The 25,980-nt window shown below is 45.5% G+C and overlaps 1 protein-coding gene across 1 annotated transcript in view; it reads right to left on the minus strand.

The window, feature by feature from the left end:
* Window positions 1-14,814: 14,814 nt before the first annotated feature.
* The window catches only part of rin3 (Ras and Rab interactor 3), a 90,317-nt gene continuing 79,151 nt past the window's right edge, over window positions 14,815-25,980 (minus strand). Inside the window, exons 9-10 of the mRNA XM_033027756.1 lie at window positions 23,890-24,053; window positions 14,815-15,516 (exon numbers count right to left, since the gene is read on the minus strand). Of these exons, the coding sequence (XP_032883647.1) occupies window positions 15,205-15,516; window positions 23,890-24,053 (476 nt within the window). The 3' untranslated portion in view covers window positions 14,815-15,204. The remainder of the gene's footprint in view (window positions 15,517-23,889; window positions 24,054-25,980) is intronic.

Here is a 25,980-nt window from a genome sequence, read left to right on the forward strand (position 1 = left end):
GAGTCAGTTGTCACGAGATTATAAACGCTTTAAAATGTACAATCTATTCCACATATTGTGTGCCGTCTTTAATAATTTTGTAAAACTGGATTTTGGCTGGATTGAGCTGAGTGATCCTGCTTGGAATGGAAGGATTAGCAGAGGGGAATGAGGCAAACTCTGGCAGGTGCCACCGTTGTTTTGCTACTCAACCAAAATCTCCCCGCTCCTTTATTGGAGCAGCATTGGCTACAACTGCCAGTGGTATTGGGGCTGGGCACAAGCCTATTTATTTATTTATTTTTATTATTTATTTCGAACAGAATAAAAGAATAAAAAGCAAGTGTGAAACAGCATACAAAAAACAAAACAAAAATATTTATAAAGTGTCATAAACAATATCTATAAATAAATGAAATCATATCTGTCCGAAAAGGAGCAGGAAGAAACCAAAGCTTATTAATTCCCACCGCTTATTCAACTGCTTGTAATTATCTTGTACAAATTTAGCATTTGTTCCCCTATGTTCCCCTTAACATAGTCAGCATGCAGGTACAGCAGGCAGTGAAGAAAGCTAATGGCATGTTGGCCTTCATTGTGAGAGGATTTGCGATTTGGAGCAAGGAGGTCCTACTGCAGTTGGACAGGGCCCTGGTGAGCCCGCACCTGGAGTATTGTGTGCAATATGGGTCTCCTAATTTGAGGAAGGACATTATTGCTATTGAGGGAGTTCACGAGGTTAACTCCTTGGATGGTGGGACTGACATATGACGAAAGAATCGGTCGGCTGGGCTTGTATTCACTGGAATTTAGAAGGATGAGAGGTTATCTTATAGCAACATCTAAAATTCTTAAAGGATTGGACAGGATAGATGCAGGAAAAATGTCCCCGATGTTGGGGGAGTCTAAAACCAGGGGTCACAGGTTAAGGATAAGGGGTAGGCCATTTAGGACTGAGATGAGGAAAAATCTTTTTCACCCAGAGAGTTGTGAATCTGTGGAATTCTCTGCCACAGATGGCATTGGGGGCCAATTCACTGGATGTTTTCAAGAGAGAGTTCGATTTAGCTTTTTGAGCTAAAGGAATCAAGGGATATGGGGAAAAAGCAGGAACGGGGTAATGATTTTAGATGATCAGCCATGATTATATTGACTGGCGGTGCTGGCTCGTAGGGCCAAATGGCCTACTCCTGCACCTATTTTTCTATGTTTCTATATTTCTATTATCCATCTCAATGATTCCCAGGGTTGCCCAGTGAACTGAATAAGTGAGCATCTTGTCATTTCCTTGGAAGGTGGGCGGTTCAGTGGCGGAGTGGTAGATCTGCTCACTCACTGCACCAGAGACCCAGGTTCAATCCTGACCTCAGGTACTGTCTGTATGGAGTTTGCACATTCTCTCTGTGACCGCATGGGTTTCCTCCAGGTGCTCCGGTTTCCTCCCACATCCCAAAGACGTGCGAGTCAGTAGGTTAATTGGCCTCGGTAAATTGTCCCTGGTGTGCAGGGAGTGGATGAGAAAGTTGGATAGCACTGAACTAGTGTGATTGATGGCCAGCAGAGACTTGCTGGGCTGACCGTGAGGCTGGTCCCATTCTTTGTATCTAAACTAAATTAAAACAATCCCTGCCATTCATTTACCTTTGTTGGGCCTGTTTTCGGACAAGTTGGCCAAGGATAAGATAATAATAATAATAATGGATGGGATTTATATAGCGCCTTTCTAATACTCAAGGCGCTTTACATCGCATTATTCATTCACTCCTCAGTCACACTCGGTGGTGGTAAGCTACTTCTGTAGCCACAGCTGCCCTGGGGCAGACTGACGGAAGCGTGGCTGCCAATCTGCGCCTACGGCCCCTCCGACCACCACCAATCACTCACACACATTCACACACAGGCAAAGGTGGGTGAAGTGTCTTGCCCAAGGACACAACGACAGTATGCACTCCAAGCGGGATTCGAACTGGCTACCTTCCGGTTGCCAGCCGAACACTTAGCCCATTGTGCCATCTGTCGTCCCAAAGATCTCCTGCCTCTTGAATACACGGCCCCTCTTTGGGAGCAGACGCTCTGCCCCTACTGTTGAAGACCAAGAATTTTGTGACTGGGAGCAGGAATCCTATTTGAATGCTGTGTCAAATTACCAGTACGTCCAGAATCAGAGAGATGTTTTGTGCAAGAAGGAACTGCAGATGCTGGTTTAATCCGAAGGTAGATACAAAAAGCTGGAGTAACTCAGCAGGACAAGCAGCATCTCTGAAGAGAAGGAATGGGTGATGTTTCGCGTCGAGACCCTTCTTCAGACTGGTTAGGGATAAGGGAGTGAGAGATATAGACAGTGATGTGGAGAAATAAAGAACAATGAATGAAAGATACGCAAAAAAGTAACAATGATAAAGGAAACTGGCCGTTGTTAGCGTGTGTTGGGTGAAAATGAGAAGCTGGTGCGACTTGGGTGGGGGAGGGATAGAGAGAGAGGGAATACCGGGGCTACCTGATGTGAGAGAAATCAATATTCATACCACTGGGCTGTAAGCTGCCCAAGCGAAATATGAGATGCTGTTCCTCCAATTTGCGTTTAGCCTCACTCTGACAATGGAGGAGACCTAGGACAGAAAGGTCTGTGTAGGAATGGGAAGGAGAATTAAAGTGTCCAGCAACCGGGAGATCACGTTGGTTCACGTGGGCTGAGCGAAGGTGTTCCGCTAAACGATCGCCCAGTCTGCGTTTGGTCTCACCGATGTATGAGGGTCCACATCTTGAACAACGGATACAGTAGATGAGGTTGGAGGAGGTGCAAGTGAACCTCTGCCTAACCTGAAAGGACTGTCGGGGTCCCTGGACAGAGTCGAGGGAGGAGGTGTAGCGACAGGTGTTGCATCTTCTGCGGTTGCTGGGGAAGGTACCTGGGGAGGGGGTGGTTTGGGTGGGAAGGGATGAGTTAAACAGGGAGTTGTGGAGGGAACAGTCTCTGCGGAAGGCGGAAAGGGGTGGAGATGGGAAAATGTGGCTAGTGGTGGGACCCCGTTGGAGGTGGCTGAAATTTCGGAGGATTATGTGTTGTATGCGACGGCTGATGGGGTGGAAGGTAAGGACTAGAGGGACTGCGGGGTACCGAGGAGACACGAGTGTGGGCCTCATCTATGATGGGTGAAGGGAACCCCCGTTCCCCAAAGAATGAAGTCATCTCGGATGTTCAGTATGGAACACCTCTTCTAGGGTGCAGTTGTGGAGTAGACGGAGGAATTGGGAGTAGGGGATAGAGTCTTTGCAGGAAGCAGGGTGGGAAGAGGTGTAGTCGAGATAGTTGTGGGAGTAAGTGGGTTTGGAATAGATGTCAGTCAACAGTCTATTTCTAATGATGGAGACTATGAGATCAAGAAAGCTGGAGATCCCGGAGTAAACCCACGCAGGTCACAGGGAGAACGTATAAACTCTTTACAGACAGAACGTGCAGTCAGGAGTGTAAGGCACCAACTCCACCATTGTGACATGGTGCCGCCCTTATTTGTATTGGAAACGGCAGATTGGAGGGGAAAACTAAAGAGTGAAGACCTCCACAGATATTTTCCCCATCTCTTTTTCATTTCCATGTTTATGTGATTCCTCTCCCTCTGCTCCTTCAAATTTATCTCTCCAAATGTAATGGGAGGCTGATAGAGCAGTAAACTGCCTCTTGTAGAATATCTCCCTTGAGCTGAAATGATGTGGATAGTGCATAACATCATCCTTTCTCAGTGCCACCCAACCCTGAGGCTTCTTTGGTGCTTTGAGTCCTTTTAATTTGACTATGATATCATTTCATTTGAGGGGGCACATTCCCCATGCGTTCCTCGTGAGTAATTCCAGGTGTCAGGGGTTATGGGGAGAAGGCAGGAGAATGGGATTAGGAGGGAGAGATAGATCATCCATGATTGGATGGTGGAGTCAATATTCCGAAACAAAATCCGGAACTAATATGGAAAAATGCTGAAGTTGACAGTGGGTTAAACGATGTCTGTGGAGGGAAGCAGTGTCAATATTGAGGGGCCGAATGGCCTAATTCTACTCCTATTCCTTATGACCTTATGAGTACTCAATGGAAGTAAATGGGCTTCAGAATAGCAGAACCTTTCAACACGTGACAGGAAAATGAGTCAACATTTGCTGCGTGATTGGAGAAGAGTGACTCCTGGACGTCAGTAAGCACGAGAACAGACTCTCATCACTGCCAAGTCTTGCAATTGTTGACGTGTTCAATAAATGAATCATTAACCTGTTCAGATTCTAAAAATTGTGATGTTTGACACTTAAGAGTTTTGGAATTGTTAACACTATTGTGAAAGGGTGAATTGGATTTCCAGAAAGAAATACAGTATTCAAACTTAACCTTGAGCCTTAGATCGTGGGTTGTTTTCCAGTCACAGCAACTTTACACATTGAAGGTAAAACATTAACAAAATAGAATGTTGATTGAGTGATCAAAGTCTTCGTGTTTTCTTAGTTTTGTCAACTTTATTTATACTAATCTGCTTGGTTAGCATGAAATCCATCAGGATCAGCAGTCTCCGCCAGGCAAGGGAAGTTACCTGCTTCAGCCTAAGTCCTGCATCAGAATCCCAGCAACATGGTTGCGAAGAAATAAAGAACTGCAGAAACTGGTTTATACCAAAGATAGACACAAAGTGCTGGAGTAACTCAGCGGGTCAGGCACATTTCTTTAGAATAAGGGCCCCGATCCTCGTCACTCATCCTTTTTCTCCAAAGATGCTGCCTGACCCTCTGAGGTACTCCAGCTCTTTATGTCTATCTTTGCCCTTTACTATCTTCTGAATAGCGCAAGAAAGCCACTCAGTGTATGGAACTTGATCCTGAACCATTGGGGTCACTATCAGAGGCAAACATTACCACAAATATGAAACTGCTACTTGAGAACCGTACTCAGTGTGAACAATTCCCTCCGATCTGTTCAAAACACAGTGTTATTCCAGAGCAAAGCATTGTCCATGACTATAAATAGTACACCGGACCCAATTGGAACATGGTGCAAGACTTCAGAACTATGGTCCAGGACTCTGTGCTGAGGGACAAGGCTCCATGGGGATGGGCCACTGTTGGGGGCTTCCTACCACTGCATTCTAATTAGAATCTGTTTTAACATTCCAACAATTATTTGCTCAATGTGTTTTTTAGTTTTAGAGATACAGCACAGAAACAGGCCCTTTGGCCCAACGAGTCCACACAGACCAATGATCCCTGTGCACTAACACTATCCTACACACACTAGGGACAATTTACACATACACAATGCCAATTAACTTACATACCTGTACGTCTTTGGAGTGTGGGAGGAAACCAAAGATCTCGGAGAAAACCCATGCGGTCACAGGGAGAACGTACAAATTCCGTACAGACAGCGCCCGTAGTCGGGATCGAACCCGGGTCTCCGGCGCTGCAAGTGATGTAAGGCAGCAATCTGCCAATGCACCACCGCACCACAATTCCACCATGCCACCCAATGATTGTGCATAATTGATAACTGATGTCTTACCAACATTTAGCAATTGAATTGACATGACATGATGTATTTGTTGAGTCGAATGTTCTGTATAACATACACTCAACAATTTTATGAATTCAAGACATTTTGAAATGAGAGGGAATGAAATTCTGAAGACAAAAGAGATTGCAGATCTTGAACAAAAGCCAGAATGCTGGAAGAACTCAGTGGGTCAAGCAGCATCTGTGGAGGCAAAAGGTATAAATCAACGTTCCCATCCTGCTCCCATCTGACAGGAAGTACAGAAGCTTAAAAGTGCCCACCACAAGACTCATGTACAGCTTCTTCCCCAGGAATCAGGCTTCTATCAGGTCCTTCCATAAGCTAGGGTATTATCTGAATCACCTATACCTCATTGTGGACATGAACCTTGTCCATGGCACCACAGTGCTGAGATCTATGTTCTGCATTTTTTATCTTCCCCTTTGCTCTGCCTATTGTACTTGAGATGGATTTAATTGTAGTTATGTATAGTATTGTCTGGTTTGATGGCATAGCATGCAAAACAAAGCTGTACCATGGTACACGTGACAATAATAAACCTAAACCTTGGTTGAGACGCTTCATCAGGACCTGAAACATTGGGGCACACCTGAGAAGGAATGACTGGACTATTAATGTTATGGATGAAGATTGCCCGCTGCCACTTTCACAAGGGCACAGGCATGGGCGTCAAGGGCACAACCTTGCCAACATTCTAGGAATTAAACGTTATTAAAAAATATATTATTTAAAAACAGGTAACTTTTCTCATCCTCCAAAGTTTTTTGATGGAAGTGAATTTATCTGAGCAAATCAAAACTGCAGAAGGTGGAAATCCAAAACGAAAATGGAAAACTCTGAAATCGACAGTAGGTTAAGCTGTGTCTGTGGATGGAAGCAGGGTTAATATTTAAAGTTGTTGTGGGCAATCCAGGTATGGGGAAATGCCATGTAAAATTACATGTCATAACTTAAAAAGATATAGCAAGACAAAGTACATTTCTTCCCACAAAATAGCTAGACCCAGTGTGCTAGCAGGTTTGGGAAGTCAAATAATAAATTAGTCCCCTAATTTCCAGCAAACAGTCCATTGGAATGTTCTCTTGAAGGTAACATCTCTTCATTGGAAGTCACAGGATAACAGCAGTCTTCAAAATAATGTTTGGAGCATCTAGTGGTCAGTATATGGTTAAGGCTCAATTGAACTGGCATCTCCAAAACAAATAGCTGCAGGTTGAAAAGGGATAATGCTTTGGAGGCAGAGTGTTATTATAGTTTAGATGTTGGCTGTGTATCCCATTTTTCAAACTGCTGGGCTCCCTGGAGAGCTCTGAGTACATCTCTATGTGTTAGACAGCACATACAGTTATTTATTCACCCCTCTCCAACCCCTCATGGAATTAACCAGAGGAAGACAACCACACCTTCTTGTGTGAACACAAATTTGTTGTTCTGGGGGCAGCATATTAATTATTTTTTATTTTAAATGAAACCAAGGGTGATATAAAGAAACATTTAGTCCATCAAACAATCAAATTGAATTTGCTCAATCTGCCTATTCCCTCCACTGAGTTTGAGTTCACATTAGGTGTGCCTTTCTTCCTGCATGTGCTGTCTAACACATACAGATGAATTCAGAACCTTGGTTAGTGGCAGCGCCTAACGGCAGCGGCTCGACTACAGTCGTCTGTCTTTTTTATTTTTTGTCTTGTTAAATGTATGTCTTTGAGTCAGTTTTTATTAATTTTTTTTAGCTGTGTATATGTGGGGGGTGGTGGGGGGGCTGTGGGGGAAACCGCTAATCTCTTCTCTGTGCGGGGACCCGACTATTCCCTGTCGGGTCTCGGATGTCGTTGGGCCTAACATCGTGGAGCCGGCGGCAACCTCCGGCCGGGACTCACCTGAGGGCTCCAGTTGCAGAGCCTGCGGAACTGACATCGTGGAGCTGGCCAACTTCGGAGCGGGAAGAGCTGTGGTGGCGCACGGCTGCGACCCGACTTTTGGAGTTCGGAGGCACCGGCCGCAGTCCCGGTGGACGGGAACATCGGTTGCTCGCAGGTCCCTGGTGGGAGACCGCATTTCCGAGCTCCGCAACGGCGACTTCTCCCGCTGGAATCGCGGGTTTAAGGACATGGAGCCGGGGCCTAACATCGCCCGGCGTGGCTTAAACGGCCTCGGGACTTACCATCGCCCGCCGGGGGCTTTAACATCGGAGCCCCAGTTCACCTCGACATTGCAGTTGGACTGCTGAACCACGGGAGAAGGGACAAAGGGAAGAGATAAAGACTTTGCCTTCCATCACAGTGAGGAGATGTTGGAGACTCACTGTGATGGATGTTTATGTAAACTGTGTTAAGTGTGGGTCTTGGATTGTTTTGTAATGTAAAAAAATGTAGAAATGGAATTTCGTTCAAACCCAGGTTTGAATGACAATAAATAGCATTCTATTCTATTCAGCTAACCTATTTCACTGAGATCAATAAATATTGGCATGCCATCAATTCCCAAACTCTGTGGTTGAATAATTCTAACTGCATGGCCTCAGTGAGTTTATTTTTGTTTAATGCGCTATTTTAGTATAACCTTCACTAATTTAAACCTAAGATTTATTAGCCCGGATTGCATTGGACAAGCATGCCGATTCCAGAATAATTTAGAGATTAATCTACTGCTTGATGGTACATTTCTACAGTAGTTCCTCTCACTTACCCCCGGAATGGTGGCCGTTCCTCTTGTTTCAGTGGCTGTGCATCTTTTCTAGAGTATGGAATCCAGAAAGGTCAAGGAAGACCAGTCCAAGCTTCAGACTTCTCAGATGCTTAGAATTCCATGTCTCATTCTAGCAATGCAATTTTAAATAGTATTGGAAATGACTTTTATTCATAATTCATATTCATATTTCACAAAGGTTCATTCCTTCAACCAATATGTAAAGTCCTGCACTTGTCAATATTATGCTTCGTTGTCCCTGACAACTGCCACAGAATAATGCTAATTTTGCCAATATGCATTTTGATTGAAAAGCCAGTAATATACAAGTCTTTAAATTGCAAATTCTGTTTTGTCTGCATTGGGTGAGGTGGGGTTTCCGACCCACTGAATCTTCTAGTGTTCAATGTTTATAGAGGGAATGAGCTTGGTCACAGATTAGCAGATTAAAGAAGGGTCTTCATCCGAAACGTCACCTATCCACGCTTTCCAGAAATGCTGCCAGACCTGCTGAGTTACTCCAGCACTTTGTGTCCTTTTGTGTATTAACCAACATCTGCAGTTCTTTATTTCTACCAACAGATTTATCATCAGAGTAACACATGCCGTCCAATGGGCTCCTGTAGATCGACGAGAGCAAGCATAGGCTCGGCGACCGTTTCAATGAACACCTCCGCTCATTCACCTAAACCTACCTGATCTCCTAGTTGCCAAACACTTTAACTCCCCGTCCCATTCCCACACTGACCTTTCTGTCCTGGACCTCCTCCACTGACAGAGTGAGGCCCAGCACAAATAGGGGGAACAGCACCTCATATTTCGCTTGGACAGCTTACATCCCAGCGGTATGAACATTGACTTCTCTAACTTCAAGGTGCCATTGTTTCCCCTCTCCTGCCATCCCTCCCCCTTCCCAGTTCTCCCACCAGCCTCACTGTCTCCGACTACATTTTATGTCTGTTTGCTTCATTTTTACCTTCTCCCAACTAACAATGATCTATTCTACATTTTTCTTCAACTCCATTCCCTTTGTTCTATTTACACACTCCAATTCCTTATCTATATATCTCCCTCTCCCCTGACATCAGTCTGAAGAAGGGTCTTGCCCCGAAATGTCACACATTCCTTCTCACCAGATGCTGCCTGTCCCACTGAGTTACTCCAGCATTTTGTGTCGATCTTTGGTTTAAACCAGCATCTGCAGTTCCTTCTAGTGGTCTGCTTGGGAACTGCCAAATTTGATTCAGTCATGGAATCATAGAGTTATAGAGATCAGAAACAGGTTCTTTTGTCTGTTCTCTGGTGCAGTAAGACAACGACTCTACTGATGCGCCACCATCCTGCTCCGTTGACTCAATTAACTTCATTGGGTGAGTCATGTTGTTTGCAGGATCCGACTATATTCTGGAAGTAGGCACTCTTATCCAAGGTCTGTCAGAGGAAGAGATTGCCCAAGATAGACACAAAGTGCTGGAGTAGCTCAGCGGGAGAGATTATGGAAGAGATTGCCCAGGCAAGCAGCGGAAAAGATTCAAGGATATTCTCAACGTCTCCTTGAAAATTGCACGTTTTCCAATGTTACTTGGTAATCCCTGGCCCTAAGTGGAGAGGAAACTCAGGCCATATAGTGGCAGCAGACAGTCCTGTATAAATAGTGAAAGGAGCACACATCTTCTCACAAACCACACAGCCATACGGTATGGTAAAGGGCTACACGGTGGCACATCGGTAGAGTTGTTGCCTTACACTGCCAGTAGGATTGCCAACTGTCCCGTATTAGCCGGGACATCCCGTATATTGGGCTAAATTAGTTTGTCCCACACGGGACCGCCCTTGGTGGACGGCGCGACTCACATCGCATCGGCCTCTGCAGTCCGTCTGTCGTTTTTTTATTTTTTGTCGCATTTGAATGTTTGAATGTAGTTTAAAGTGCTTTTTTTTTAACTGGGCATGTGTGTGGGGGGGGGGGGGGGGGAAACTTTAAAAATCTTTCCCCTGCACGGAGAACCCGACCTTTTCCCTGTCGGGTCTCCGTTGTCGTTGGGTCCGAGCACCGTGGAGCGGCCTCCAACCGGAACGACCTGGGGCTCCAGTCGCGGAGCTGCGGACTCATCCACCATCGCGGAGCTGGCCGAGTTCGGAGCGGGAGGAGCAGTGGTGGCGCGCTGCTGCGACCCGACCCCCGGAGCTTCGGAGATTCGGAGGCTCCAACCGCAGGTCCGGTGGACGGTGACACCGGGAGCCCGCGGGTCCCTGGTGGGAGACCGCTTTTCGGGGCTTCCTGCAACGGCGACTTCTCCCGCCCGAGTTGCAGGGTTGAGGATGACCTGGAGCGGGGCCTGACATCGCCCGGCGCGGCTTTAAATGGCGGCGGGACTTGCTAGCGCCCGCCGGGGGCTCCAACACAAAGACCCGGAGCGCGGCCTTGCATCACCCGGCGCGGCGTTAATGGCCGCGGGACACTTACCATCGCCCGCCGGGGGCTTTGACTCTGACATCGGGAGGAGAATGAGGAGTGCAGGGGAGAGATAAGACTTTGCCTTCCACCACAGTGAGGAGAAGATTCACTGTGATGGATGTTAGTGTAAATTGTGTTGTGTCTTGGTTCTTTTCCTTGTGTGTATGACTGCAGAAACCAAATTTCGTTTGAACCTCAATGAGGTTCAAATGACACAAATAAATTGTTTTGTATTGAATATTGTATTGGCCCGTATTTGATTGCTACTACTCGGGCTGAGGTGACAGTCAGTTCGGAGCGCCGCATCTGGCCCCGCCTCACCCGTACCGACGTGGTGCAGCCCATGGAGTGCAGCAGCAGTACCTCGCCAGTTGGTCGGCAGCCCGGCCAGCTGTCTAACCTTTGGACCTTTGCTTACCGCCAACACCACCACCTCTCCTTCTCATGGCCGATCATCGGTTCATGAGTTGCATGGGGCGCCAGACTTTGCGTGCAGCAGAACACAAAGACTAGCCGCCAGACCAACTGAGGAGTTTTGGCCCGGGCCGCACGACATCGCGCGCAAAGTCCGGCGCCAGGGCCAAAGCTTCTCAGCTGGCCCGCCATCTTGGCTTTGTGTGCAGTCCAGCACCCGGGCCAACTCATCATTCACCCAGCCACGGCCAAGTCGGTTAACGAATTGCCGTCGGGAATTTGTCCCTTAATTTGACCTTTTGTCCCTTATTTGGGAGTGAGAAAGTTATGTATGTTGTACGTTCTCCCCGTAACCTGTGTAGGTTTTCTCTGGGCTCTCCGGTTTCCTCCCACACTCCGAAGGCGTACAGGTTTGTAGCTAATTGGCTTGGTATAATTGTAAACTGTCTCTTGTGTGTGTAGGATAGTGTAAGTGTGCTGGGATCGCTGGTTGGCACCGACTTGGTGGGACGACGGGCCTGTTTCTGAGCTGTATCTACAGTAAACTAAAGTGCCATCTGCCCCACCAGGAGCTGCCTACCCCAGTTATGGAAGAGCCTGTGCTTTTCCACATTAGCCTCATCCTGTGTGTCCTCATCCTGCATCCTCAGGGACTGTCTTACGTTCTGTGTTATGTGTGCAGTAACAAGCTGGTAGAAACGTGTGGTGGATTTGCACTGAAGCATCGGCAGTTACTTGAAAACATTTCATTGAGAAACGGTGAATGTAATTCAGGAGAACATCCAGTGTTTAAATGATCAATTCTCTGACACGTCACTTGGAGGAACTTACATTGTTTCTGCCATCGCACAATAAGATGGAATTAGCTGGCACAGAATGGAAGGAGCCATTGAGTTTAAATTTACATAAGGAGTAAACAGAATTTTCGATACAATGATAATCGCCTGTGGGAGAGGTACAATTAAAAGTGTCCCAGAAGAATTTGTCCACAATTGGGACTTACTGTCATTGAGTCATTCACCATAGAAACAGGCCCCTTTGGCCCATAATATCCATGGTGACAATCCTGTGTCCATCAAAACTGATTCAATTTACCAGCATTTGGTCATTAGCCTTGTACTGCTTGCTGTTCCAAGAACTCATTTAAATTCTTCTCAAGTATTGTGAGAATCTCCTCCTCCACCACCTCTCAGGTCTATGTCTATGTTAAACTGCAACTTTTGTGTGTATGATGTACGTATCTGAATATGTATTTGGGTTTCAAATGCTTTATAACTCTCACAGTAGCATCTCAAGTAACGTTATGAGGCTGTATTTACATTTATACAGTGGTGTGATACGGGAATACATGTGTGTGTGTGTGTGTGTATACACATGTGTGTGTGTGTGTGTGTGTGCGTATACACATGTGTGTGTGTGTGTGTGCGTATACACATGTGTGTGTGCGTATACACATGTGTGTGTGCGTGCGTATACACGTGTGTGTGTGTGTGCGTATACACGTGTGTGTGTGTGTGCGTATACACATGTGTGTGTGTGTGTGCGTATACACATGTGTGTGTGTGTGTGTGTGCGTATACACATGTGTGTGTGTGTGTGTGTGCGTATACACATGTGTGTGTGTGTGTGTGCGCGTATACACATGTGTGTGTGTGTGCGTATACACATGTGTGTGTGTGTGTGTGTGCGTATACACATGTGTGTGTGTGTGTGTGTGCGTATACACATGTGTGTGTGTGTGTGTGCGCGTATACACATGTGTGTGTGTGTGCGTATACACCTGTGTGTGTGCGTATACACATGTGTGTGTGTGTGTGCGTATACACGTGTGTGTGTGTGTGCGCGCATATTTGATTGGTTTTGATTGACCTTGAGTAGGGATGGTGAGATAGTTTTTTAAAATATCAATATGCAATCACATCAGGATTAAGGGGATGAGACGTGGTTTCACAGACATTGGGTTTCTGAGCAGGTGAATCCTTAGGTCTGAAAGGAGGCAGAGGCAGTTATTGTTATATTAACTTGTTATTTTTGCAATCTTTGTAAAAGTTCCCTATGTTTTATGTACTGAGAAATAAATACTGAAAGATTGGAATTAACTTTCTGTTTGGTTTAATCTTCTTCTTGCGTTTGAGGCAGCAGAGGTCATGTAAGGCCCTCCAGGCCAGTTCAATGCACTGTTGTAGATGGCCGTGAGGTCTAACCCTCCACCAGGGGGGTGGAGGACAGCGTAGTTGTAAATGCCGTGCTGCTGCGCTGTTTGCTGGTCTGCTCCACACACGCAGGCTGCTGATGAACGCAGCCCCCTGCGATGCATGTTGGCGTTGAATTTGCCGACCCCTGTACAGAGCCGGCTCAGGGTGACCCACTTTGCGGGGCAGGTCCGAGCCAGGGGGGGCTGTGGTGTTCGGTGCAACAGTGAATTGCAGAGGTCGGGAGTTGTGATTTAATCATTGTCTTTGTAATTCATGGGCTCATGTATTCTGGGGAGGCAACGTGCTGGAGTAACTCAGTGGTCAGGCAGCATCTCTGTAAATACGTGACTCTTTAACATAGAAACATAGAAAATAGGTGCAGGAGTAGGCCATTCGGCCCTTCGAGCCTGCACCGCCATTCAATATGATCATGGCTGATCATCCACTCAGTATCCTGTACCTGCCTTCTCTCCATACCCCCTGATCCCTTTAGCCACAAGGGCCACATCTAACTCCCTCTTAAATATAGCCAATGAACTGCCCTCAACTACCTTCTGTGGCAGAGAATTCCAGAGATTCACCACTCTCTGTGTAATTTTTTTTTTTCTCATCTCGGTCCTAAAAGATTTCCCCCTTATCCTTAAACTGTGACCCGTTGTTCTGGACTTCCCCAACATCGGGAACAATCTTTAGGTTGGGACCCTCCTATGTAGACCGATGAAGGGTACCTACCTGAAACATCGCCTATTCACGAGATGCTGCCTGACCCGCTGAATTACTTCAGCACGTTGTATCCTTTTGTGTATTTTTTGTAAACCAGCAGTTCCTTGTTTCTCAATCCCTCTGACCTTTTTTCAGACATGACTCTCGATCCCCACACTTCCTGCCCTAAACATCTCTGCTTCTTCATCACTCTTCTCCATTTCCAACGACCCATTTCCCTGACCAGTCTTTCTTTATTTTTTTTTAGCCTGGTTAACGGTGCTATATAAATACAGGTTACCATGGTTAGACCCTCTTGTCTTTACCCCTCCCTCCCCGTTAACCTAAAGGGCCTGTCCCACTATCACGACCTAATTCACGACCTCTGCCGAGTTTGCCCTTGACTCATACTCGCAGCATGGTCGTCATGAGATCGTAGTTAGTTCATAGCAGGCCGTGATGCTAGTCGTAGGAACTCGTGACATAAAGCAGGTCGGGGCGTTTTTCTAGCCTGATGAAAAATATCCACGAGTAAAAAAGGTCGTGAATTAGGTCAAGAAAGTGGGACAGGCCCTTAAGACAGTTGAATTATTGCATGGATATCACAGGCTCATAAACCATTCTCCTGCCAGTGCCTTCAGTGTGAGACCACCTCACTAACACGCATCACTTGAAGGCCACACGTCCATTCTGTTTGTTGTTATTATTCCAACAAGGGATGGACTGGTATATTCACCAAAGCCACAGAGAGCTATCCTACTTTATTGATATTGTCACCTTACATGATAGGCCCTAAATATTGAATGCCACTGTAAAACAAGATCTAAACCATGGCTTTCATTCTCTTGTTTTAATGCATTTTGATTCATTCAAATCTGACAAATACAGCAGACATTCTCCCTGCAAGCCTCCATTTAAAATAATGGCTTGAGGAGCAAGCGTAGAACCAAAGGGAAACAAGATTTTATTCACATTTGTAATAAAAGATATAAATAATTAATATTGGTTAAAAAATATTGGAAAACTGAGATATTAAGTCCTACACTAGCAAGGGGGAGAATATACTGAAGTTCCTATGAAAGGTCAGAACTGAAATGTGGTCCCAGGTTTTGCTTTAAGATGCTGGCAGTTCTGTGGCAAATTTCCTGCATTTGCTGATTTCAGATTTCCAGCGTTTGGATTCGATTTACGAAACCATGGACTATCATGAAATGAAAGGGGCATCAGAAAGGTGGGAGGTCGTTAATGGGGGGGGTTTCCGTCTCTTCTGGCTGATCTGCCCGCTTGTATATGAAGTAATAGTCTTTTAGTGGCTGCCTCTTCCGGAGGCTGGACTTGAGGTGGTGAGGGATCGCATCTGCGGCCAGTCGCATGCTCTTCTCCTCCACGACCAGGTACAAGCAGTGGTCTGAGGATTCGGAGACACCAAACTTTACAGCGCACTGCTCCAACAACTTCTCCGCAGTTACCTCTGGGTTTATGGCAAACGTTTTGATGTTGGAACCAAACTCCAAAAAGGATACGCTCAGGAAATCCTGCAAAATACAAAAGAAACCCATTGAAAATAAATTAAGGCATATTCGAGGCGTAACCAGTAGAGGGCGCTGCATACTGTAATCTGAATCACATCCCTTAAAATGTGTGGACTATTTTTGGTGAATTTAGGTAGGATTCAATCCGTTGCCCCGTATATATATATATATGTTTTAATTATTTACATTTTCTTCTTGGTCTCATAGAACTAAAGGGCCTGTCCCACTGTACGAGCTAATTCAAGAGTTCTCCCAAGTTTCACCTGATTCTAACTTGGAGATTTACAGTAATGGCCGCTCGTGGGTACTCAGGGCTCTCGTGGACATTTTTCAACATATTGAAAAATCTTCACGAGTCTTCACGAGCTTACCGCGTTACCCGAGTACCTGCCGTTAGCGTTACGAGCCGCTAAGAGACGTCCCGAGCTCCGACGTACCCGATACGTACATTCTACGTGCTTATGGGGCTTTTTCACGGGGCGAGTTGACGCAAGATGTCACCAGAGTGAAGTGGTCGTGGTCCAGCACGAGTCTCGCACGATATAACGGGGGTAGATAAAGAGTTCCCACGGTACTCGGCATTTCTGTTATTTGTGCGAGTGACTTGTCCGTCTCCCGAGCTTTCGCGTTAAATCTTGAATGAACATCGTGAACTACACGTGACACAAAAGATGTAACTTTTTTTTTCACACACTATAAATATCCTCCCTTGGTTGAATTGGCTCATTTGGAGACATGTTTTACTGTGTATGTGGGAGACACAGATGGACTGAGCACAGTACCTCGGTCTTACTGTGTGTGTGAGAGGGGGAGAAAGAGACGTACACTCACAGAGGCAGAGTCTCTCAGCCTGTGTAAGAGGGAGGGAGAGAGAGAGAGAGGCACACACAAGGTGGATGTGAAATCTCACCTGCCTGTTTCAGTGACAGACACCCGACGCCAGTAAATGAAGACACCCCCATCTGTCTCCCCCTCCTCTCCCTCGACTATAATCTTTAAAAGGGACTTTAAAAGGGACTTTACTGAAAGGTTACGCATTTATCAACCACAGGCAGCATATCAGAAGGGTCTCGATATCTCTGGAGAAAAAGAATAGGTGGCGATTCGAATCGGAACCCTTCTTCAGACATCCTAATCGGAATTGAATCTGAAGATGTGTCTCGTCCCGAAACATCAGCTATTTTTCTCCAGAGATGCTGCTTGACTCGCTGAGTTACTCCAGCGTTTTGTGTCTGTCTTCGGTTTAAACCAGCATGTGCAGTTCACTCCTTACACGGGTCTCTGGAGAACATTGATTGGTAGCGTTCCGGACCCTGCTTCGGAAAGGCATCGATCGCTAGTCGGCGAGGACTCCGAGCTGTATCTCTCAAAGAAGTACGTGAAAAATTTCTCACAGACCATAAAAATGCGTAACCTTTCAGTAAAGTCCCTTTTAAAGTCCCTTTTAAAGATTAGTTATTTTCTTGAATCTCATTAACATAACTCATGAATAAGTTGATGTCCATATGCGGATGCAAATCTTTATTTTTATTTATTTTTTAAATTCAATCCCACAGAAGACAATTTTTACTCACCTTCTGTCCCCTCTGTCCAGCTTCCGGGTTCACCGTTCGCAGGAGTTCCCACGGTACCCGCAAGAGTTATTACGGATATCGCACTGGCCACTATGTTCATACAATGTTGCAATGCTCAACCACAAGTGTACAAGTCACTCTTGGAGAAATTCAAACTTGCTTGAATATACTCCCGAGTGACCAAGATACACGATTACCTGCCGTTAGCGCTACGGTGGTCCACGGTGGTCCACGAATGCCGTACTGTTATCGCACGAGGTTCCCACGATGTTAAACTCTGGTTAACTCTTGCGTCAAGTCGCCCCGTGAAAAGGCCACTTTACCATGAGTTTGATTTTTTTTTTAACTCGGGAGAGCTCTTGAATTACCTCGTACAGTGGGACAGGCCCTTTAGACCCAACCTTTAACTTGGGCCATTGTTCTTTAAAGACCCATTCATGGTAAGCCATTTAGAACGGAGATGAGGAAAAACTTTTTCACACAGAGAGTTGTGAGTGTGTGGAATTCTTTGCCTCAGAGGGCAGTGGAGGATGGTTCTCTGGATGCTTTCAAGAGAGAGTTAGATAGAGGTCTTAGGGATTGTGGAGTTAAGGGATATGGGGAGAAGGCAGGAACGGGGTACTGATTGGGGATGATCAGCCATGATCACATTGAATGGCGGTGCTGGCTCGAAGGGCCGAATGGCCTACTCCTGTATCTATTGTCTATTGTCTTGGGTAGAACTGTTCCCAAAGCCAGCTGTGATGCAATCCCACACTATGCTTTCGATGGTGCATCTGTACAATTACAGAGAGTTATGGATGTAGTCCAATCCATTACACAGATCACACCCTCACTCCGTCGACACCATCTACATTTCATGCTTCCTTGGAAAAGCAGTCAACATAAGCAAAGACTCTTTCCAACCCGGTCATTCTATCACAGGCCCTGACCTCCCCATTAGTGAAAGGATCTACAGGAGTCGCTGCCTCAAGAAATCAGCCAGTATCACCAGAGACCCACATCACCCTGGCCACGCTCTCATTTCACTCCTGCCATCAGGAAGAAGGTACAGGAACCTGAAAACTCTAAAGTCCAGGTTCAGGAGCAGCTTCTTCCCAACAACTATCAGGCTATTGAACACTGTAACCACCACCTGAGCTCCAAACTCCACAGTGGCATAGCTAATAGAGCTGCTGTTTTAGTGCAGAATCACCCCTGACTTTGGGTCTTGCACAGGACAACATACATAGGAGTTTGTATGTTCTGTGATCGTGTGGATTTCCTCCGGGTGCTGGATTTACTCACACATCCCACACGGGTGGGGGTTGCTAGGTTATTTGGTCCGCTGTAAATTGTCCCGAGTGTCTCAGCAAATGTAGAATCCGGGGGGAATTGTTGGGAAAGTGGGGAAGAATAAAAACTAGGATAAACATGGGAATATCACAAGTGGGTGGCTGATAGTGGGTGGCACAGACTCAGTGGCCGAAGGGTCTGTTTCTGTGCTGTTTGATGCTACGATTCTATGACTTCTCAGTGTCTTTTCCTTCTTCCTAACAGCAATCTATTTAGAGTTATTTTAACTGTTTGATTTCATCGCAGCTCCAGTTCTAAAAAAATGCTGCTGCATTTCTTTGAAGCTGCAATTTTCCGATGGAACTCCACAAATGGTAAACCATCCAACACCAGGGATTAATCATATATAAAACTTGCAAAGTTCTCGAGTTACAATTCACAGACGGCCTACACTAAAGTTTCCGTGTTAAAAACACAGATGTTTCTGAAATGACTTCATTACTTTTGTTCAGCAGGGAATGACACAAGAAAATTCTTTAGTTCAGATATATTGAATATAGAGGAGGCAACCTGCTTATTGTTACTGATCGCAGATAGTCATTACAACCAGGTTATCGTAGAGCTGTACAACGCAGAAACAGGCCCTTCACCCCACTGAATCCATGCTGAACATCAGCATGCAGGTACAGCAGGCAGTCAAGAAAGCGAATGGCATGTTGGCCTTCATAATAAGAGTTGAGTATGGAGCAAAGAGGTCCTTCTGCAGTTGTACAGGGCCCTAATGTGTGCAGTTTTGGTCTCCAAATTTGAGGAAGGACATTGTGAATCTGTGGAATTCTCTGCCTCAGAAGGCAGTGGAGGCCAATTCTCTGGATGCTTTCTAGAGAGAGTTAGATAGAGCTATTAAAGATAGCGGAGTCAGGGGATATGGGGAGAAGGCAGGAACGGGGTACTGATTGTGGGTGATCAGCCATGATCACTGCGAATGACGGTGCTGGCTCGAAGGGCCGAATGGCCTACTCCTGTACCTATTGTCTATTGTCATTCATTTACACTAAATCTATATTAATCCCATTATTTTCTAGTAGAAGTAGTACTAATCAGAATGTTTCACTGGATGCGTTCCCGGTTAGCTGTCATCTTGTGATTATGTTTCCTGCTGAAGTTGAGTCTAGTGTCATTATGCATAGGCACAAGAACAGTTCACAATCTCTCTTCTTCTCTGCCTGCCAATTAATTTCATTTGTGTTCAATACTGGATGCTTGCCAGTTGAACTTGTCTTTTAAACCCCCCCCCCCCCCCCCCCCCCCCCCCCCCCACTGCCGTGTGTCACTGGACAGCTACTGGGTGAGACTGATGGGAGACAATAACTTAGCGGTAAATACGTATCCGACTCTCACAATGGGCTGACTCATAAACAAAACACAAGCTTCCTGACGAGACTATCATCGAGATTGCCGAAGCAGGGGACTTCCTCTGTAAGATCCAAAGATCGGAAGGGCAATCAACAACACCGCTGAGTTCCCTTTTTTAGTTTTAGTTTTAGTTTAAAGATACAGCGCGGAAACAGTCCCTTGGGCCCACCGAGCCCGCGCCGACCAGCGATCCCCGCACATTGACCCTACCCTACACACACACTAGGGTAGGTTTATATTTATACCAAGCCAATCAACCGACAAACCTGTATGTCTTTGGAGTGTGGGGGAAACCGAAGATCCCGGAGAAAACCCACGTGGTCACGGGGAGAACATACAAACTCCGTACACCCATAGTCGGGATCGAACTCGGGTCACCGGCCCTTCAAACGCTGTAAGGCAGCAACTCTACCTCTGCACCACCATGCCGCCCTTTTATCTCAACCCATTCTTAGCAATTTAGATAACTCCTACTCCTACTCAGTCAAGTCACCATCTTTTAGTACTCAAGCAAGACTGTTGCTATTCAGCTCAGACGAGATGTCTTTTCCCTCAGATAACATTGCATAAGTCGTTATGAGGTTAATTGAAAGAAGCTGGATGAATAAGCAACTACACTCTTGTATTTCTAGTTCCTTATATTTCACATCCACAATTCCATTGCAGCATCAGTTAAACGTGAAGGTTTCCTTAAACAAAGTATTGTATATTCCCCTGGAGGCGGAGAGAGCTGTAAATTCAGAACTCAATCAAATTTGAAAGCATTTTTTTTACTCCTGCGGGATTTTGCACGATGTTTACATTTTCCCCTTCTCGCTAAAGTGAGGAAAAAGCACAAACGTGGGTTGAGGTGAGCAATTTTGTCCACACAAGTGCTAACTTGATAAGAAAGTTGGCCAAAACATAGGAAAACATTTGCAAATGTTATGTTACAAATCATCTGGTTATTGTTGGTTTGGCAGGGCCTGCTGGTCACACGGCTGTGATCAGAGTTTCCACAGAGAATTACTTGACACAATCAGCCTCATTTATTTTCCAATTCCTGAGTGTGTTCAAGCTTCAGGCCTCAGAATGTGATTGCACTCAGCATATTCTCGTGATTAATAAACAGATTAAAACTCAAATTATAAGCAGCGTTCCATGACTGCACACACTTTATAGCCTGTAGATGTGTACAAGGCAGCCGGTGACCAGACTTTGCTTCAGTTAACTCCGCGAGATCTGGAACTAATTTTGGCTTTGCAGACTGCTCAACTTCCTGGGGAGGGAGGAAATTAAGCAGGAAGCCCATGTGACAGGCATTCCCTCCCTCCCTCCCCCCCCCCCCCCCCCCCCCCCAACCCAGGTCATCCTACCAGTTCAGTTCCACTGTTCACATCGTATTCCTTCATCATCATCTCTGCCTCAGCCAACATAGAAACATAGACAATAGGTGCAGGAGTAGGCCATTTGGCCCATCGAGCCAGCACCGCCATTCAACATGATCATGACAGTTTAAGGAAAAGGGGGAAGTATTTTAGGACCGAGATGAGAAAAACATTTTTCACACAGAGAGTGGTGAATCTGTGGAATTCTCTGCCACAGAAGGTAGTTGAGGCCTGTTCATTGGCTATATTTAAGAGGGAGTTAGATGTGGCCCTTGTGGCTAAGGGGATCAGGGGTTATGGAGAGAAGGCAGGTACAGGATACTGAGTTGGATGATCAGCCATGATCATATTGAATGGCGGTGCAGGCTCGAAGGCCCGAATGGCCTACTCCTGCACCTATTTGCTAGGTTTCTATGTTTCTATGACTGATCATCGAAAACCGTTCCTGCTTTTCCCCCCATATCCCTTGATTCCGTTAGCCCTAAGAGCTGAATCTAACTCTCTCTTGGCCATTATGTGCTCCCCGCTTCCTTGGACAACTGTTGCCCGGTCCTGCTTTGTTCTGGCCTTTTCTCACCTCCAGTTCCCTCCCCTCTACTTTCAGTCTGAAGAAGGATCTCGACTCGAAACGTCATCCATCCTTTATCTCCAGAGATGCTGCCTGACCCGCTGAGTTACTCCAGCACTTTGTGTCTATGACATGTTTCCAGGTCAGCTGCACTGCCTTGGGCAGTTGGGTTTATTATCATGTGCACAAGTACAGTGAGGTACAGGTCTTGCTTGTGGTAGGATCGCAGGCACATAGACTCAGACAACACACAAAAAGCTGGAGTAATCCAGCGGGACAGGCAACATCTCTGGAGAGAAGGGATGGGTGATGATTCGGGTCGAGACAGCAGACGGCCACAAAAACACTTTAGTGCAAAGCTATAATTGAAAAACCAAGTCCATGGTAGTGTAAGTGGTAGGTGTAGTGTTCTGTTGCTGTGGATTCGGGTTGTGCAGGTCGGTTCACGAACCTGATCGATGTGGGAAAGTTGCTGCCCCTCTAATTGGCAACGTGGGACTTCAGGTTTCCGCATCTACTGGCTGAAAGTGTGAAGAGGGATCCACTCCTGCCTTGTTTGGTGTTGAAGTTAGAGCCTTTCTCCAGGATCCTTCTTCAGCCAAATCTGAGAGTCAGAAGAAGGGTCCCGACCCGAAATGTCACCCATCCTTTTACTCCACAGACGCTGCCTGACCCACTTGAGTTACTCCAGCACTCTATGTCTATCTTCGGTATATAGCAGCATCTGCAGTTGCTTTCTACACTGTCAAATCAGGAGATTGTCTCTGGACAAACTAAGATGAGGGGTATCTGTTTTTTAATCAATGGGTTGTAAATCTTTGGAATCCTTTCCCCTGATGGGGGCTGGGTGCTCAGTCACTGTGTGTGATGATGAAGGATGAGTTTGATTTATTATTGGACATCGTGGTTTTGTGGATCACACAGGAGAGAGGGATTGATGCAGAGTTGCAGTTATGCTTGATACACTGGATCAGCTGTGAACTATGACACAGACTGGAGACACTGGATGACCTACTCAGCTTGTGTTTCTTATGATCTCATTGGAAATAACCTTGTTGCATATTAATGTATTTATGCAAAATATTTATCCTAATTAGTTTCCTTTCACAAACAGATAGTTTGAAGATGTGTGCTGTGGTTCGAGCTCATTAAATGGTTGAAACTTGTTTGTTTCCAGGATATATTTTCGCTGATGATAGACACAAAAAGCTGGAGTAACTCAGTGGGACAGGCAGCATCTCTGGGGAGAAGGAATGGGTGACATTTCGGGTCGAGACCCATCTTCAGACCCTTCTGGTTTCTCCAGGGATGCTACCTGTCCTGCTGAGTTACTCCAGCTTTTTGTGTGTCTATCTTTGATTTAAACCAGCATCTGCAGTTCCTTCCTACACATTTTCTGCTGATGCTGTCATTAAACTATTCGCACAAACGAAGGGATTTTTAAAATCCTCATTCTTGATTTGCTAATGTTGCCACATTGAGGAACAAGAAAACCAAACCCGTTTTCGTAAACCAAGTGGTACGGCAGAGGGCAGTGGTCAGAATAGTACATGTTCATTTAAAGGAGGTATTCCTTAAAGGGATTTTGTTCACAGTATTATTTGCCATGTCCCCTTGATAGCAGTCAGGAGAGCTGGCACAGAAGGAACTGAATCTTTTAAGAAATTATAAAGTCACTATTGAGGGCAGCACAATGCCGCAGGAATAGAGTAGTTGCCCCACAGCGCCGGAGGTTCAATCCTGACTACGGGTGCTATCTATACGGAGTTTGTACGTTCTCCCTGTGACTGTGGTTTTGTTCTAGGTGCCACTGTTTACATTCACATCCCAAAGACATGAAGGTTTGTCGGTTAAGTGGTTGCTGTCAATTGCCACCAGTGTGTCAGTTAGAACCAGTGTACTGGTGATCGTTGGTCGGTGCAGTCTCAGTGGGCTTGTTTGTGTACGGGATACATTTTTGCTGATGCTGTTTACGTCCGTTTCTATGCTGTATCTCTGAACTAAACTAAACTAAACTAAAGAATTGACAAGGATCAATAAAGTTGTGCCTGAACGCAAGATCATGTCCTTTATTTTCCTGCACACTTTATTATTTGTGATGTTTTTGAACTGGAGGACGTTGCAAATCTTACTTTGATGCTGGAATGGAGTTGCTTACGTTCGCGATGACACTGACCTGCATTGATGACCGGGACAGTTGTTTCATGTTCAGAGTCCTCCTTCTCTCCCACTGGTGGATTGAATCCTGGACCTCATGACTGAGCTGGCGAGTAACAGCTTGCTTATCAAAGTGTTTGATATGTTCCAAGGCTCCGTAGGTGGTAGTTAGATAATAATACCCTGAAACACAGCAACATCCATCAACTCACACCATGTGTACAATTGACCAATGCATTTAAAAATCAAAATCAACATCTTTATTTTAATCATCACCTTAATTTCATGTTTCATATATTTTGTGTTTTTTATTACTGATGGCAGATCAATTTCCCTCCTGGGATAAATAAAGTTCTATTGTATCATATCGTATCGTATAAACTTTATTCAGAGTAAAAAATATATACAAAACATGAACTGTGCAAAAATTCTTCTTGGAGGCTTATGTACATTCATTTGCGTCGTTCACAAATTTCATTATATACCCGGCACCCTTGCCATTCATGTGGCCCCCTGGGGTGATATCCCTTCCCTCGTTTGAGGGGCATCTCCACCACACCCTGCCCCCTAGTGTGTAGCATCGGACCCTGGTTCTCCCCCACAGAGCCTTCCTGTTGGCTGTGCGATGCATAGAATCATTGTGTTACTTACCACTTGGATGTATTATTTAAAATATAGAGGTGCAATTAGTTTATCCTACTCCAAATCACCAGGTGTAGTCATTCATGTTATTCCATTGTTGCTCTAATCAGCTCTTTGTATGTACACACTTCTAAATTTTAATGTAATGTTCTAGGATCTCCCAAGGCTAGTTTACTTCCTGTCTTTTTGAGATTCTCTAAATACCTGACATCTTTTTGTAGCTCTGTGGGCGGCACGGTGGCACAGCAGTAGAGACCTGGGTTTGATCCTGACTATCGGTACTGCCTGTACGGCATTGGTACATTCTCCCAGTCATCTGCAGCAATGAGTTCCACAGATTCACCACCATCTGGCTGAAAAAATACTTCCTCACCTCCATTTTGAAGGTATGTTCTTTTATTCTGAGGCTATGCCCTCTGGTTCTAGACTCTCCCATTACAGAAAACATCTTTTCCACATCCACTCTATTAAGGCTTTTCATTATCCAATAGGTTTCAATGAGATCCCCTCTCATCGTTCTAAATCCCAAGCCAGAGTCTTCAAAGGCTCCTCATATGTTAACCCCATCATCCCCAAGATTATTCGATCAAAGGGAACAATGAAATTCTTACTTGCAGAGGCACAACATATATGTAAACTTAGCACACCGTAGATACCATTATAAACAATAAAAATAAGTTCATTCTATAAAAACGAATAAACAATAATAGTGCAAAGACAAAAAACAATGCCCCAAATCCTTAGTACAATCCAGGCAGTTTGGCGTTTAGTTGGATGTTTTTTGAATAAAGTTGTCGACGCAAGGAACTGCAGATATTGGTTAACAAAAAAAGACACAAAGTGCTGGAGTAACACAGCGGGTCGGGCAGCATCTCTTAAGTTGCATATTACTCGGATTTTCTAGACCATCGATTTTCAACATCACTGCAGGCATGGATCCCACTTTTAAGAAGAAACTGCAGATGCTGGAAAATCGAAGGTAGACAAAAATGCTGGAGAAACTCAGTGGGTGAGGCAACGTCTATGGAGCGAAGGAAATAGGCAACGTTTCGGGTCCTCTGTGCATTGCACAGCGAGAGGCAACTGCTGGTGATCTTTCTGCTGGAAGAATTCTTAAGGGATTGGACAGGCTAGATGCAGGAAAAATGTTCCCGATGTTGGGGGAGTCCAGAACCAGGGGTCACAGTTTAAGAATAAAAGGTAGGCCATTTAGGACGAATGAGGAAAAACCTTATCACCCAGAGAGTTGTGAATCTGCTGAATTCTCTTCCACAGAAGGCAGTGCGGGCCAATTCACTGGATGTATTCATGAGAGAGTTAGATATAGCTCTCAGGCCTAAAGGAATCATAGAAACATAGAAATTAGGTGCAGGAGTAGGCCATTCGAGCCTGCACCGCCATTCAATATGATCATGGCTGATCATCCAACTCAGTATCCTGTACCTGCCTTCTCTCCATACCCTCTGAT

This window comes from Amblyraja radiata, chromosome 9, assembly GCF_010909765.2.
Source record: "Amblyraja radiata isolate CabotCenter1 chromosome 9, sAmbRad1.1.pri, whole genome shotgun sequence".
NCBI classification, from domain to species: Eukaryota; Metazoa; Chordata; class Chondrichthyes; order Rajiformes; family Rajidae; genus Amblyraja; species Amblyraja radiata.